Source organism: Camellia sinensis, chromosome 11, assembly GCF_055761805.1.
Source record: "Camellia sinensis isolate YWXY chromosome 11, ASM5576180v1, whole genome shotgun sequence".
NCBI classification, from domain to species: Eukaryota; Viridiplantae; Streptophyta; class Magnoliopsida; order Ericales; family Theaceae; genus Camellia; species Camellia sinensis.
Window position 1 is genome coordinate 156,033,477 of NC_138971.1, and position 16,446 is coordinate 156,049,922.

Sequence of the window (16,446 nt, forward strand, 5' to 3'; positions counted from 1 at the left end):
AAAGGATGTACACACCTCAAAAGGGGCCCAGTGAAGGATCTTCTGTAGAGATGTCCTTCTGCTGTCAGATTAAATCTTGCCGACTTCAATCTGATCTTGTGTGCCTTTTTGTGATCATCTGGCAGTTTTCCTTCTTTTAGGAATGTTATTATTGCATCCATCCAGCTTGGTCCTATGTCCACACACATTGCTTCATGCTCTGTGGTCAGTAGTTCAATGCTCGAGCCCGACAAATAGTCGACCATTATCGTCCTTGCCTTTCCAAGTTGTATTGCACTAGCCAGGTTGGCCAGGGCATCGGCGTGACTGTTGTCATCTCGGTTAACCTGCTGTAGTCGAAAATTCTGAAACAAGGCCACCAATCTGCCTACTTTCTTTGCATATGCCGACATAAGTTTATCTCGGGTTGCGAACTCGCCTGTTGTTTGGTTGACTATAAGCTGAGAGTCACAAAAGACTATCACCTTGTCTGCTTCTACTGCTACTGCCAGTTTCAGCCCTGCAATCAGTGCTTCATACTCTGCTTCATTGTTTGAGGCTTTGAACCCCAAACGAATGGATTGTTCTAGTATCTGTCCATTTGGAGATACTAGTACTACTCCTGCCCCCGCTCCTTGTCGGTTTGAGCTTCCATCAACAAACAGTCGAAAGGAGTCGCCGATGTAAATGCTGTAGGAATTGATTTTTTCTTCTTTTATTTGTTCTATTGTCCTTGGCTAGGCTCCTCTTTGCTCGCTTAGACATCGTTCACCTCGGCTCAACGGAGCCCGATGTACGATGGCTCCCGGCGTGAACTCGGCCACAAAGTCAGCCAAGACTTGGCCTTTGATTGCTGTTCTGGGTCTGTATTCCAGGTCATACTATCCCAAGGCTATTGCCCATCTGACTATTCTATTTGTCAGATCTCCCTGCTGCAACAAGGATTTCAAAGGATGCTCAGTTAGCACCACAAATTTGTGGGCTTAAAAGTAATGGTTCAGTTTCTTTGAAGCCATTACTAAAGCCAGTGTTAACTTTTCCAAGAGTAAATACCTGGTTTCTGCATCAGCCAGGATTTTGCTTAAATAGCCTTTTGTTCCCCTTTTTCTTCTCAGATTACCACTGCACTTACTGCATGTTCTGAGACTGCCAAGTACAGGAACAGCTCCTCTCCAGGTTCTGGATTTGAGAGAACTAGAGCTGTGGTCAAATATTTCTTCAAGTCGGCCAAGGCGACTTCGCACTCTTTTGTCCGCAAGAAGTCAATGGCCTTCTTTACTAAGCTGAAGAAGGGTTTGCATTTGTCAGAACTTCGGCTTATGAACCTATTCAGGGCTGCAGCCTTTCCAGTCAATATTTGTACTTGCTTTGCCGAGGTTGGGCTTTTTAGTTTTAGGATGGCCTTGATCTGATCTGGGCTGGCCTCAATGCCCCTTCTGGTCACCAAGTATCCCAAGAACTTACCAGATCCAACTCCAAATGCACACTTCGATGCATTGAGTCGGAGCCGGTATGATTTTAGGATGTCAAAGACTGCCTTTAAGTCTTCCAGGTGGTCCTTGGGTTCCTTGGTCTTCACGACCATGTCGTCAATGTATACTTCCACTGTTCGGCTAATCAGGTGTCTAAACATCATGGTTACCAATCTCTGGTAAGTTGCTCCTGCATTTTTCAACCCAAAGGGCATCACTCTGTAGCATTACAGACCCTTTGGGGTGATAAACACAGTATTCTCCTCGTCTGGGGGGTATATGGCTATCTGATGGTACCCCCTAGAGGCATCTAGAAAACTCATCCTTCCATGCCCCGAAGTGGCGTCCACCAGTTGGTCAATCTTGGGTAAAGGAAAACTGTCTTTGGGACAGGCCTTGTTTAGGCTGGTAAAGTCCACGCAGACCCTCCATTTACCATTCTTTTTCTTTACCACCACTGTATTTGATAGCCATGTCGGGTAATTTACCTCTCGAATCGCTCTGGCTTCCAGAAGTCTGTTTACTTCCTCTTCTACTGCTTCAACGTGCATCAATGTAGGTCTTCTTGCTTGTTGGATTACAGGTTTGGTCGACCTGTCTACGTTCAGTTTGTGACAAGCGACCTCGGGGTCAATGCCAGGCATTTCGTAAGGCGTCCAGGAAAACACCTCAATGTTGGCTCTCAAGAAAGCCTCAAACTCTTTTTCTTCTTCTTTGGCTAAGCCTGAGCCGAGAAGGAAGAAGAGTTCTTCATCTCCCTGCTGGACGAGGATTTTCTTCAGTGCTTTTTCACTCTTCTCGGCTGGCTCCTTGCCGACGTCCTCTAGGACCTCCATGTCCTCGTCTTCGATCTCTGCCCTCTCTGGTTCTCGTATGCTGCAAGTGGATTTCATTACTGCTATGGAGTAGTTCTTTGCCTGCAGCTGATCTCCTCTGACCTTCTCTATCCCATGCTCTGTTAGGAACCGAAAAAGTTGATGCAATGTTGAGGGAACAACCCTCATTGCATGCAACCATGGCCTTCTTAGGAAAGCATTGTAAGGGGAGGGTGTGTCGATTATAGTGAACTCTGTCTTTATCTTCCTGGTGCCAGCCTGTACCTCTAAGCTTGCTGCTCCCAGTGGCCATGTCGGCGTTCCATTGAACCCGACCATTGGGCCATTGGATTGCTTCATATCGTCTGGATGAAGGCCAAGCTCCTTGTAACACCTGACATACATGATGTCACAAGAGATGCCTTGGTCAATCAGGATGCGCTTCACTTGGCACTCCCCAACCTGGAGGGATACTACCAAGGCATCGTTATGTGGATGTTGTACCATCTCAAGGTTGGCTTCAGTAAAGGACACTACTTGTCCCTGGCACTCCTCAGCTCGATGTCGTTTCTCCCCGACCTGGTACACGTGCTGCAAGTGCTTCATCTTCTGAGTCTCCCCCCTTATTTTTTTTTCGTTGACCTTCGAGTGAATTACATTAATTACCCGAGGTCCTCCTATCTGCAGTTGTTGTGCTGGGGGGGTGGAACTGTTGGTGCTTGAGGTAATCTTGCTTGCTCTTCCTTTGTCCTGGCCTCATCTATAAGGTCCCTTAAGTGGCCTTGCCTTACCAGGTCTTTTAGGTGTGACTTCAGGGCTCTGCAACCCTGAGTTAGGTGCCCATCCTCATTATGGTAAGCACAATGCTTACCAAGGCTTCTTCCCATAAATTCTTCTGCCACCCTAGCTGGTGCTCTGAAATAGGGCTGGGATTAGATTTTGTCCAAGACTTTGTGAATTGGGATTCGGAGCACAGTTGTGACTGCCTGTGTAGCCCTCAGTCCTATCCCTTGTTTGTTGGATCCGTTGTTACCTCGACCTCGCTTCGGCGAGCCGTTTCCTTTCTCTTGCTTTGTCTCCTTAGTTCCTGACGTGTCTTCCTTGGCTCTGGCATACTTCTCAATTCTGGCCAGGAGCTCTTCCATGATTTTTGGCAATGTCTTTGCCAAAGACTTTCGTAGTGGACAGTCATCTTTTAGACCGTTCTTGAAAGATACGACCACCACCTCTTGATTGCACTCGGGTATTCGGTTGAACACTTCATAGTACCTTTTAGGGTAGGCCCTAAGGCCTTCATCCTTACTGATTCTCAAAGCCATCGAGGCGTCTACTCTTAATGGTTGTAGTTTGTTTGTCACGAACCTGGCTACGAACATCTCGGCCAGGCCTTCCCAGGTCTTCACACTTTTGTAGACACCCCATTTTTGACCGACCTTGAGACTCAGACGTCACCATTTGAGCGCTCGGTGATATTGCATATTGTGCTCGTTCAGAAGTTTTAGAGTCTCGGCTGCGAGCCTTGCCTCCGGACTTCCGGACTCTTTTGTTCTTTGCCTCGGTTTGCGAACCAGGCTCTGTTTTCTCTATTTTCTCTTCCCGAAGGGAGGGAGAGGTCTTGTAGGTCATCTCTCAGTGCCCGTAGGTTACGTTTCGTGGTCGTAGGTCGTTTTGCCCGTTTGGAGTCCGGTTTCCGGTTTTTCGGAGCCGTTGGCCGTGTGCCTCGGTTCGGGACCGCTTAACCACCTCCGTTTGGTCCAATTTTTGGCATGCATCTTATTTACTCCCTTTTGAGGGACACTGCAGTCCGAGAGACCAACTTCGTGGTCGGACACCACTTCCGGTGCCTAACAGCCCACTTTCGGGGCCCCGAACTGCGTGTTTTGGCTCACGAACCTTCATTATGCATTTTTAGGCTCCAATCCGAACTTGCGTTAGTCATATTTTGAGGTCCTTTTCATGTTTGATTAAGGACCCTTTGCTGTTTGAGATCTCCTACTGCCACTTGCTTCTTTACCCCTCTTTTAGGCTTTTTCTTGCATGATAGTTTAGGCCTACTTGTATTTATTTTCGTGGCTTGTCATAAACTACAAAGTGTCTTATTTTGAGCCCCTCTTCAACTTTATTGAAGGGCTCTCTTCAGTTTGAGATCTCCTACTATCACTTGCCCCTTTATCTCCCTTTTAGGCCAATTTTGGGGGGAAATTTGAATTTCATTTCCCCCCCATTTTCCCCCCTCTTTTCCACCCTCTTGTGTCTATATAACAGACCCCCCAGCTGTGTTTTAGGGGTTAGAAAATTTTGGTTTGGAGCTCTCACATTAAATCTCTCTCTCTCTCTACTCTAAGCCTTAAAAAACCCTTTGATTCTTACACCATTTCCTTACCATCACCTAGCACCACACCACCACTCCATTCCAGCAGCTTGGAGGGTCTTCTCAGAGCTTAGGAGGCAGCATTTCTTGGTCCAAAACGCTGTCAAAGATTAGTCTTCAAGGGTAAGTCCTCTTCTCCCTTTTTTGACCCTTTTCTTGGTTCACATCTTAGCTCTTTGTGCTTGCATGTTGGGGCTCCGACCCTAACTGAAAATATCATTTTTTTGAGCTCTATTTCATATTTATTTAAGGGCCTCTCACTATTTGAGGCTCCCTTTTTGCACTTGCTTCATTACCTCCTTTGTATGCCATTTTCTTGCATATTATTTTAGGCTTATATGTAAACTGTTTTGAGCTCTAGTCCGAACTGTAAAGAAGCTTATTTTGAGCCCTTCTTCAACATTGTTGAAAGACTCATCACTGTTTGTGGCTTCCTTTTGCCACTTGCCTTTATATCCCTCTTTTGGCCTTATTTTTGCATGATTTGTTAGCCCCTTTTGTTTGTGTTTCTGGACTTTGGTCCGAACTGTAAATGGCCTTATTTTGACCCCCTCTTCATGTTTCATCAAGGGTCTTTTACTGTTTGATGTTTCCTTTTCCCTCCTTGTGTTTAGACCTCTTTTTAGGCCTTATTTTGTATAGTATTTTGAGCATGCTTGTGTACTGTTTTTGGCTTGGCCACCAACTATAGAATACCATATTTTGGGCCCCTCTTCAACATTGTAGAAGGGCCCTTCTCTATTTAGGGACAGCAGCTGCCACTTGCTTCATTATCTCTCTTTCGGGGCCATTTTTGCATGCTAGCTTAGCCCCATTTGTGTTCACTATTTGGCCTTTCTTAAAACTGTAAATATGCTTGTTTTGGGACTGCCTTGAATCTATCTTCATGTTTTATGATCAAATAATACATGCTTTGTATAGCTATAGGTCATTGCGTATGCCTAGTTTTGCATTTCGGGTCTCATTTCATGCATCGGGTGTCATTTTGCCATCTTTCGGGGCTGTTTTGCATCACTTATTGCCTCTGAAATTTGCATGCTAATATGCCATATTCCGTGTTTTGCCATGTCTTGTTAGAGTGGCATTTCGTGCCTTAGGATCGATCCTCGAGATGCGTGCACGCGTGCACGCATCTCGAGTTGTCTCATTTTCATCTAATGGCCTCTTATGTGAGTGTGGCTGAGGTCCACTCATGTTGGTATAAGCCCATATTGCATTGTGTATACCATTTCATTTCATAGCATTGTGTATGCTAGGTTGTATGTTAGAGCATTATGTATGCCATGCTACCTCGTGCATCGTGTATGCCATTTCATAGCATTGTGTATGTTAGGTTGTATCTTAGTTGCATTTCATGCATATCATGCATATTGCATCGTGTTTGGGATAGGAGTTAGCCCGAGCACGGGAAACGAGGGACGTTTCGTACTGCGAGTGACGGAACGTGTCTTAATTTCCGGTCGCCGACACTCCGGATTATCCATGATGGAGTTTAGGCCCTGTTGTGTTTTTCATGTGCATTCATTCTATATTGAGTTGCACAATTCGACTCCTCGGCCATCATGCTTCGAGATGCGTGATTGGTGGTACGAGGATCGAGGCATGCATACATTTGTGAAAATACATTGCCATGCCCCTTTCTTGCTCTCTGTTGCAGCAAATCAAGAATCAGCAGCCTTCCAGAGCTTGGCACGCATTCCAAGAATAAATTGCAAACAGAGGCTAATCGAGGCATCGCCGTGGATTTCCGCGCAAGGCAACCTGAGCATGCATCATTCATCATCCGGGGCGGAGTCAAGGCAGTCCCTGGCTTGCATGCCAGTTTATTGCTTTCTTAGTTAATTTGGTAATTAATTAGGGTTTTGTATATATTTGGACTGTATTATTTATTCGGACTGTATTTATTTGGGACTGTACTTATTTATTCGGAACCTCTGCGCGAGGGCACAACTGTAATAAGTGTGCGTGTGTGTGATGTATGTCTTCCAACCCCACGCCTTTTTCCCTTTTATTTACCCGCTTATGATGGTTAGATTAGGGCATGTTTCAATTAGCATACAGTATGATAGCATGTTTGCATTCATTTATCTGTTTTGCATGCACCGGGCTCAGCGCATCATACTAACTGCATTGTATTTTCAATTCCAAATTAAATACATGTTAGCTGTAGTATTTCATATGCCATGTTTAGAATAGCCGAGCCTGCTATAGTTGCACTTTTGCATGTGTTGCATTAGGCATTTCCGTATAATTAGGATTTGACCTAGTCTTATAGAGGTTTACAGCAACAAACTCTTTAAAACTACTCCTATGAATGAAGTGCAATACAAGAATTTATCTGTAAAAACTAGAAGGGAAAACAAAGTAAATAAAATTGGTTTTTTGATCTGAGTTTGGATCCTTATTTTAGGGCCTTCTCTACTATTTATACTTCTCAATGATAACTGTCGAAGTGAGCTTCTAACCGTAGAAATGCCCTCCTATGATTGCTGAACATGCTCTCTCATAGTCAGTCCCATTACGCCACATTTGCAGTTACACTTTCCTCCTGATTTTGAATTTGAACTTTGTGAGTAACCGTTAGGCCATATCACCTTATATTCCTTGATTGTTTCAGTGTTACGCAAATCCATTATTATCAATACGGATTGACACGTGTCTGACTTTGATTGACAACTTATATTAACTCCCTAAATTGCCTCCTTCATGTTACGTGTTGAATTGTGATTGACTTTTATAATTTATACAGCCAACAACATATAAATTAATCAAATAGAATAGTAAAACTTTTCAAATTTGATTTGAAAACTTAATAAATTTTAAAATGTAATTAAAAATGTGGACAAAGCCTATAAGGTTTCGTATTCACATTCTAAGAGTCGCAATGAAGGATCGTTTTCTTTTTTACAAGAAAGATGGTTTGGTGGAGAAAGTATTTTAAGTTGCTTACTTTTTACCCTTCTCGGGTGTTTTCATTTTTTTTTAAAAAAATCTTCCAGCTTTGGAACCTGGCATTTCATACATGGCTAGGCTACACACGTAGCAATGTCACAATTCAATTTGTTTGTGTTGTATATATATATAAATTACAAATATCATGAGAATTAAATTAAAATTTTAACTAAAAAAAAGTTTCAACACAAAGCTAGATCATACAACGAATACGTAAAAAAAATCATACGTCACAAACAAAAAAAATACAAAAAGATCAAAAAAATCAATACCAGGAAGCAAAGTCCCATGTATTAGTAGGAAAATCGAACCCCTAATATCCTAAATATATAACAACTTACTAGAGCATTATGATGGTTATGCATTTTTCTAGTAAAATTAACAAAAACATAAAAAGCTTTAATGATTAGGTCATGAGTGATTTTAAGTGACTACCACTTACAATAATAGCTTTAATTTACTCAAGGAAACATTAATTTACTATTGGCAAGTACATAATTGGCAAAATGCAATTTATATCTCTATGTTTGTCCAAACAAAGTCCCACACATTTACCACTCATAATCATCTTAAATTGATAATGTAAGTGAGTACTCATGTTCGATTTTATAATTGATTTCTGTATTCATAAACATTTTTTAGTTTATAATTGAAAAAGAACAAAAATTAGCATACTATTTTTTATTTAAAGCAAAATTAGCGTCCTATTTGAGTATTAATATTTCAGAAAGAACAAAAAGCAGCATAAGAATCTTTCCACTAAAATTCTTCTCAAAATCTGCTGCAAATGAACCTTATATGCAAACAGAATTTTTGTGCACTGTGCAGGACCTACAGACAATAACTACCTAGAAATGCTTAAATATGTCACTACTCACAACATACATAAGCCCACTTTGATATATGAATGCTTAAATTGCATTTTCACCACTAAATTATAAAACTTTTCTCAATTTGATCCTAAAAAGATTATTTTTTTCCACTTTGATTCTAATCGATTAGACTTTTTTCAATTTGTTGCAATTGCCTACTGTCAGTAGGGTTTAGGGTTAAGTTGAGACAATATTTTTTATAAAATACCAAGATTGTCCTTCTTTTCCAACCCCACCACTTTACCACTTCTAAACCATCAAATCTTTACCATCCATCATTCTCTCTTTCTACGCATATTTTTCTCTATACACCATCACCTTTGAGCCACCAAACCTTCACCATTCCCTTCTTTCTCCCTCTCGAGTTGGGAATACCTCTAGAATTAAGAATCGCATTTGTAGGTTTACGATAGTAAGTTCATGGTAGCTTATAGGTGGTGGTGACAATGTTAGGAATGAATTGATGAGAAGAGATGAGAGATGACTTGTGGAAGGAAATCGCAATAGAATGTGTTGAAAAGAGATAACGCAATATATTAATGGGTTATAGATGTTGATTGTCACAGTCAAGCGTGGCAGGGCACTCATTGCCTATGCTACCAATTAAGACAATGGGTGTAAAATGTGAGATGACAAATCTTTTACACATTATAAACGTTTATTTTGGACAACATTTTTATATTTTTAAAAGTAATTTTTATATATAAATCATCCAATGTTTTGGACAAGGCCACTCTTGTGCCACATGGTATTTTTGTCAAAAAAACATTCATATCATTATTAGTAATTAAATGAAAGCGAAACAAAACATATATTTTAGGGTCAAAAGTGAGAAATTATTTTTTTTAAAGACCAAATAAGAAAAAACACTTATTTTAAGGCTATTTTGATAATTAAGAAAAAAAAGTCAACTTATTACTTTTTTTGAACTGCAACTTATTACTTTATTAATTTATTTGAGTCACATTACTTTTTAATTTTTATTTTTGCACATTTAAAATTTTTTTAAAAAATTAACTTTTTTCTTATTTTTTAAAATAGGCCGGTAAAAAAGTATAATTTACGCTAGATAATAAAAAAAAAATTATATCACAATGCAGAACACGTGGCAGGAAGTCTTGGTCATTTGCAACGTCACCCCTTTCGCAGCAAATTCCATTTTGTGTCTAATTAATAAGAAAAATGTTTGGGGGCCCTAATTCTGTGGCTCAAATGTGGCTCAAATGGCCAAAACGACGTCGTTTTGGCCATTTTGATGTTGTTTTGTACTCAAAACGACGTCGTTTTGGCCATTTGAGCCACATTTGAGCCACAGAATTTGGGCCCTCTACCATTAGAGCTCTTTAAAAAGAATTTGGAACTTCTCTCTTTATTTCCAATCTCTCTCTCTCTCTCTCTCTCTCTCTCTCTATCTACGTTGAGGCGGCTATCACGAATTCTGGTGAATACTTGTCGGAAAAACACAAATCTCCGGCACATCCTCCGCATCATTAACGATCGATCGATCGATCTTGACACACCACAGCCATGAACCCTGAATAGTAAGTCTGGACAATTCGATTTTTTTTTGCTTATACTTTTCGTTGTTTTCTTCGTATTTGTTGGCATCAGATAAAAATTTGTTTAGATCTGTAACTGTTCATAATGAATATGCTGTGAATTTGTTGAGAAATTTATAATTAGGCTTTTGGTGTTGTTTTGATGTGATTCATTTACTTCTGCGTGATCTGGATTCAGATCTATTGATTGGTTTTGGTCAATTGCGTTTTGGTGTGGTCAAGAGCCCTAATTCTGTGAATTCTTTGTATTCGCGAGCTATAAGAACGGTTTTTGAACTGTGAATGCTTTGGATTAGATTAATTGATTGTATTTATAGGCAATATAGATCTTTTTCGTACTGTGGATCTCGTTTGGATGGTAAATCTCCGTGAGAAAAAAGAGAAAAAAAAAAGTCTGTAAATTTGAGAACTTTGACCAAAATTTGGGGAGAAATTGGAAAAGCCTGATAATTTATTTTTTCCTTTAGGCCAGGGGCTAAGAACTTGGTGTACTTTGGACCAACAGTTTTTGACTTTATATAGTTGTGAAATTTAGCTGAAATCGTTGAAAAGTTTGTATTTTGGGTTTATATGAAGCCTGCCTGAATGCTTGGAATATATTTTTTGACTATTGCGTTGAGAAAACACTATGAAAATAGGTGGGGATAATTAGTTACTGGTGGATTATTGATGCTCTTGACTGTCTCAGATTTATTCTTGTAACAATTTTTTTTGGCTACTGTTTTTTAAGATGAAATTAGAGCTATTTTAGCCACAAAAAACAAAATAGGCTATTTTAGCCATAACAAACAAAACATCACATCCAATCCATAATCATTACATTCTTCTCTCACAAAAAAAGCCAAAAAGCCAAAAAGTCCTTCCCAAACCAAGCTTTTTAGCCCAGGCTAAAATAGCCAAAAAAGCCAAAAAGCCAAAAAGCCAGCCCACTTCCCAAACGGAGGTGTCTAGGTGTTGTTTTGACAAATCTAAGGTTGCATTTGGTTTAGTTTTGGAATTGCTAGTCTTTTTTTGTAATTATGACTTGAGTGTGGAATTGTGAGTTGCGTTTTGAAAAAAAAAACTGTTTGGTTACGAGTTTTAAAAAGTGTTCTGAAAGGAGTTTTGAAAAAAAAATTGAGTTGTATTTTGAATTTATTTTTTTAAAATATTTAAGAAAATTTTATTTTTTATTTTAAATATATAAATTTAATTTTATTTTATTTTATTTTATTTTAAACATTTTATTTTATTTTGTAAATATTTTAATTTTTAATTTTAATATTTTAAATTCAAAACACAACTACACACTCAAATATTAACTAAATACATAACCCGAAACGCCACACTATTTTCAAAATTCTATACTCAAATCATAACCAATCCATAACAAAAAAAATAAAATATTTAAAAAAATATTTATGAAATAAAATAAAATATTTAAAATAAAAAATAAAAAAATATTTAAAATAAAAATTATATATTTAAAATAAAAAAATAATTTTTTTAATATTAAAAAAATACATCACATAAATATAAGAAATATAACGCACATTAAAATAAATAAATTAATTAAAATATAAAATATTTACCCTAAAAAAAATAAGATTAAGGAATTTTTTAAATATTTTTAAAAAATAAATCCAAAAAATTTTAAAATACAATTCAACACTCTTTTCAAAACTCATAACCAAACAAATTTTCTCTTTTCAAAACTTATAACTCAAAATACAATTCCACATTCAAATCATGAATCTAAAAATAATTTTGAAAAAAAAAATATTTTTTTGAATTTTTTCTTTTAAAATAGTATTTTGAAAAGAGTTTGGTTTTGAGTTTTGAAAAAAGTTTTGAATTGAGTTTTGAGTTGTGGATTTGGTCATGAGTTTTGAAATTAATTTTTCAATTAAGTTTTAAGTAATTTTGAGTTGTGTGTTTGGTTATGAATTTTGAAAAATGATTTGTAAATTTTACCTTTGGAATCATGATTCCAAAGGCAAACCACTCACAGCCTGAGAGTTTGATGCTCAAAGTTTTAGTGCTAAACTAGCTGCTGAAATTGAGCAAGACAGAAAAGATTAAGAGTGAAATTTTAATTTATAATGAATTTTAAAACCACTTCAACTGAGATTTACCTGCATCAAATCTGTATCTTAAAATGCATGCCCTTTTCAAAACCATTATCAAACCAGTTATGAGATACAAGTTTTGCTTTTCAAAATGTTCTTATCTGAGGACAACAAATTTTTTTTTCCTGCACTTAATTAATTATTGGAAAATTTGTAGGTGCATATGTATATCAGTCGACAAATATTTTTGTAGAATCTTCATTACAGTCAATATAATATATGAGATGATTGATTCAACTATGAAGACATGCCAGACTGAAGCTACAATTGGTTAGGGTTTTGTCATTAGCAAGGGCATCTGTACCACTTGTAGCAACTGGCAATTAGTTATTACACTTGTGTGTTCGTTCAATTATCCACTTGTTTACCTTGTCCATGTATCCTTTATGCATTTAACTTAAAATGAAAAAAAAGAAAGAATCTGAATGGTCATACATTTGGAGTATGGTTTATAAAGCATTTATATGACCAGAAAAAAATATGATATTGTTGAATTTATGCACTGTTTGATCTGTGTTTTGGGTGCTTGAGAGTTGTTTATGATTTGATGTATAATTTCTATATATACAATGACATTGCATTCATAGAGGTTACTGGTAAATTTGAGCATCTGCTGTCTCATTATGCATGCAAGCAAGTGTGGCGGATTATTCTTTTATCAATGTCCTTTCTAAATTGTTAACTGATTAATTATTCACCCTTTCTGCATGAGCATAGATAATACTGTAGAGTTGTAATGATTGGAAACCCTCTTGTACTTTTAGAGGTAGTAATATTTATGACCAGAAACACAAAATGCTTGTGTGTGTGTATTATCGTTTATGAATAATTTTATAAGTCTCTTAAGCTTTCAATTTACTTTATTCACTTGTGGGAACAGGGTGGTCTTGCACATTGATTTTAATTTTTTGTGGAGAAATTATAAGAAAATATTTTCTCTTCCTGTGTTCTTTCCAACATTGATACAAACATTATTTCCACTTTTTTTTTTTTTTTTTCCTTATTTGCAGCGACTACCTTTTTAAGCTTTTGCTCATTGGAGATTCGGGTGTTGGCAAATCATGTCTCCTTTTGAGGTTTGCTGTAAGTTCTCCCTCTTTTACATAGCTTCTTCTTCTTCTTTCCCCCCCTCCATTTCTGTTCTTTCTTTCTTTTTCAAAATTGCTTTAATTAGCCATGTTGTTTTGATGTGATTGTGTTATTTTTCAATGTTTTCTAGTCTCCGGACAAATGTGGCCTCTAGACAGATGCCAAGTTCATTAACCATTTTTATTATTTCTGTAATCAGGATGATTCATATCTGGAAAGTTACATTAGCACTATTGGAGTTGACTTCGTAAGCAATCTTTTTTTATCTCCCTTGGTTTGGGTTGCTGATTACCTTAACATAGATTGTAAAGTAGTAAATTATTCTTATTTTCTCTTCTGCAGAAAATCCGCACAGTTGAGCAGGATGGGAAAACCATTAAACTCCAGATTGTAAGTTTTAAGTGCGTTATTAGTTTGTTCTGTCTATGAAAGCTGTAAATTTCAGTTTCAGCTTTGATTTAGCATTTGATTGGGAATCTGTGTAAATATGGAATGCCATATAAACATTTCTTTGCCGTAGGATGGAAATTTTGCATAAAAGTATGCTTAATTTCTGTAAAAATTTGAAGGATAGCTTTATTCGAAATGAAATCCGGAGAATTCACATTCTTGAGATTATATGTTAATTAAATGACAATTTTGTTTTTAGCCAAAATTTATTGTGATGTTTTCTTCAACATGGTGTCCCCTGTTTTTCTGTAAATTGTTTTCTTGCTAACAACTCTTATCTTTCTTCTTTTCTCTGGACATGCAGTGGGATACTGCTGGACAAGAACGTTTTAGGACAATCACTAGCAGTTACTATCGCGGTGCACATGGCATTATTGTAAGCATTGAATTGTCTTGTTGTTGAGTTTGCTTTTTATGTGTGGATTTAATCTTATTCTGGTGGTTTTGTTGTCAGGTTGTTTACGATGTGACCGATCAAGAGAGTTTTAACAATGTCAAGCAATGGTTAAGTGAAATTGACCGGTATGCAAGTGAGAATGTAAACAAGCTTCTAGTTGGAAACAAGTGTGACCTTACTGCACAGAAGGTGGTGTCTTATGAGACTGGAAAGGTAATGCTAATATAGTTCGTATCTTGTTTTTTGTTCATTGATAGCAGATCTCTATTACTCATACAAGGACTGTAGATTTTAATGCGACTTTGTTTTTATTTTGTGCAGGCATTTGCAGATGAAATTGGGATTCCTTTCTTGGAAACAAGTGCGAAAAATGCCACCAATGTGGAACAGGCTTTCATGGCCATGGCTGCTGAGATCAAGAACAGGTACTATACATTTACACCTTGTTGCAGTAGTTCAGCGAGGAAAATTAAAACTTGGGAGTGCCTGTTCGGTAACATTTATGTTCATATATTTACAAAAAATTTGAAAACTGTAAACAAAAATTCATGTACTATATATTTTTGTTTTCAAAATCTTGTGAAAGTTTACAAAATTTACTAAATTCTTGTATGTACAAACAAGTTGGTTTCACTTGTTTTCAAATTAGAAAGGAAAAAAAAAAAAGAAGAAAAAAACCCGTTAATTCCTCCTTTCCCATCCCTTCTATCCACCACCAACTGCTTGTCACCACCATCAGCCACCACCACCTTCGACTACCGCTGCTGGTGACCTCCAACCACCACCACCTCCAGCCACCACCTTCCACCTGCTGCAACTACTGTCGACCACAACCACCATCGACCACAACCACAACCACTTGTTGAAACCGCCTCTGATCACCACCTCCAGCTGCCAGCCAACATTTCCGACATTTGGTAACCACCTTCAGCCACCACTTCCTGCATCCTGCTACCACCTGTCGGTCACCACTTTGACTATTGACAACCACCTTTGGGTGCCCCTTTCCCTTGTTTTCAAAACTAGTTTTTGAAACACATGCTAGACAATTTTTTTGTTTTGTTTTTTTCAAAAATAAAATGTATACATGTTCAATGTTTTATGTAAACAAATAATAATAAACTGTAAACATATCAAACGGCATACGAACATATGAAAAGGGAAAAAATGTTTTAGTTTTCTTTGATCAATAAAGCCAATAATTTGTGCACGTCTCTCCTAATGCTGGTCAATTGTGTTTACTTTCTATTTTACAGGATGGCAAGCCAACCATCCATGAACAATGCAAGGCCCCCAACAGTTCAGATCCGAGGACAGCCAGTCAACCAAAAGTCTGGTTGCTGCTCTTCTTGAAGTGGAAAAATATTTGTCGCCTACATGTGTGCGGGCCATCGCATGTAAAACTACTTTCACTTAATGCTTTGATGTGAGCAAGAACGTTCCCTTGTCGTGATTTGCTTCGCTTGTCCGTTGTTCCCTCACTCTGTTAAAACTTCCATTCTTTTCAATGTATTTGATTTTAAACAAACATTTGTACAAAAGTAGGAATATTGGTGAAAAGCATATAATTGTCTTTGTTGTCTATCTCCTATCTATTGCATATTGCTCTCAAAGTGAAAATATCCTCTCAATTATTTAGCTATTGATGAGTAAGAGATTGACGGGTATTGAATGCATGTCATCTTTTCCTTATCCTAAATTTTGGGTGGTTTTGGTTTTTTGGTAGGAGATTTGGAGTAGAGAGTAATTCCTCTCCAGTTACCGAACCCTGCAACTAAAAATCTACAGATTTGCAAGTATTTATTGGCCCTGTTTGGTAGAGTTTATTTCAATTTTTAACTTAATTTAAGTTATTTTGATGTTTTTGATTCAGTTTAATAATATAGCCTATAGCTTTTTGTAAGTTAAAAATCAACTTATTCTTTGAATGAGAGAAGAGAAACTTAATTTATAAGTCAAAAATCAACTCACAGTTATAAGTTATAAATTGATAAGATATAAGTTATAATTACTTTCTCATAATTCTACTAAACGGGCCATTGCCAAGCATCTAAGCTCAAGGTAATAATATGAGAATTATTTTGAAGCGTATATTAGAGTTTGACTTCAGCTTTTACGAAGAAGGGCTGGTATGATTGGGTTCCCTAATAGTAGGGTGTTGGTCATTGGTACAAGGTGGGTATTTTGTTATTTCTCTCGTCTTTGTTGTATCATTTTTCTTTTTCCTTCATTCCAATTCTACATGGATAAGATGGTTGAATAATTCAACAATGTTATAGATTTGGCTATTTCATTTTGCCCAAAAAAAAAAAATATTTATGAAATTTTTATGCTAATTTTTACGCTAACCATATATACACAGAAAGGGCAATCAAGACTAAC

At 37.4% G+C, this 16,446-nt stretch overlaps 1 protein-coding gene across 1 annotated transcript; it reads left to right on the top strand.

Moving 5' to 3' along the window:
• Window positions 1-9,795: 9,795 nt before the first annotated feature.
• On the top strand, window positions 9,796-15,648 carry LOC114295076 (GTP-binding protein YPTM2). The gene is made up of 8 exons (XM_028239268.2): window positions 9,796-10,002; window positions 13,139-13,211; window positions 13,417-13,464; window positions 13,560-13,607; window positions 13,972-14,043; window positions 14,122-14,277; window positions 14,386-14,489; window positions 15,321-15,648. Exons 1-8 carry the CDS (start codon window positions 9,989-9,991, stop codon window positions 15,415-15,417), a joined length of 612 nt encoding a protein of 203 aa, XP_028095069.1. The 5' UTR covers window positions 9,796-9,988; the 3' UTR covers window positions 15,418-15,648.
• The last annotated feature ends 798 nt before the right edge of the window (window positions 15,649-16,446 follow it).

Bases quoted from the DNA above. Each gene is read 5' to 3' on its own strand.
- LOC114295076 (XM_028239268.2), top strand. The intron at 13,212-13,416 runs GTAAGTTCTCCC...TTCTGTAATCAG, and splicing joins GTCTCCTTTTGAGGTTTGCT to GATGATTCATATCTGGAAAG. The intron at 13,608-13,971 runs GTAAGTTTTAAG...CTGGACATGCAG, and splicing joins AAACCATTAAACTCCAGATT to TGGGATACTGCTGGACAAGA.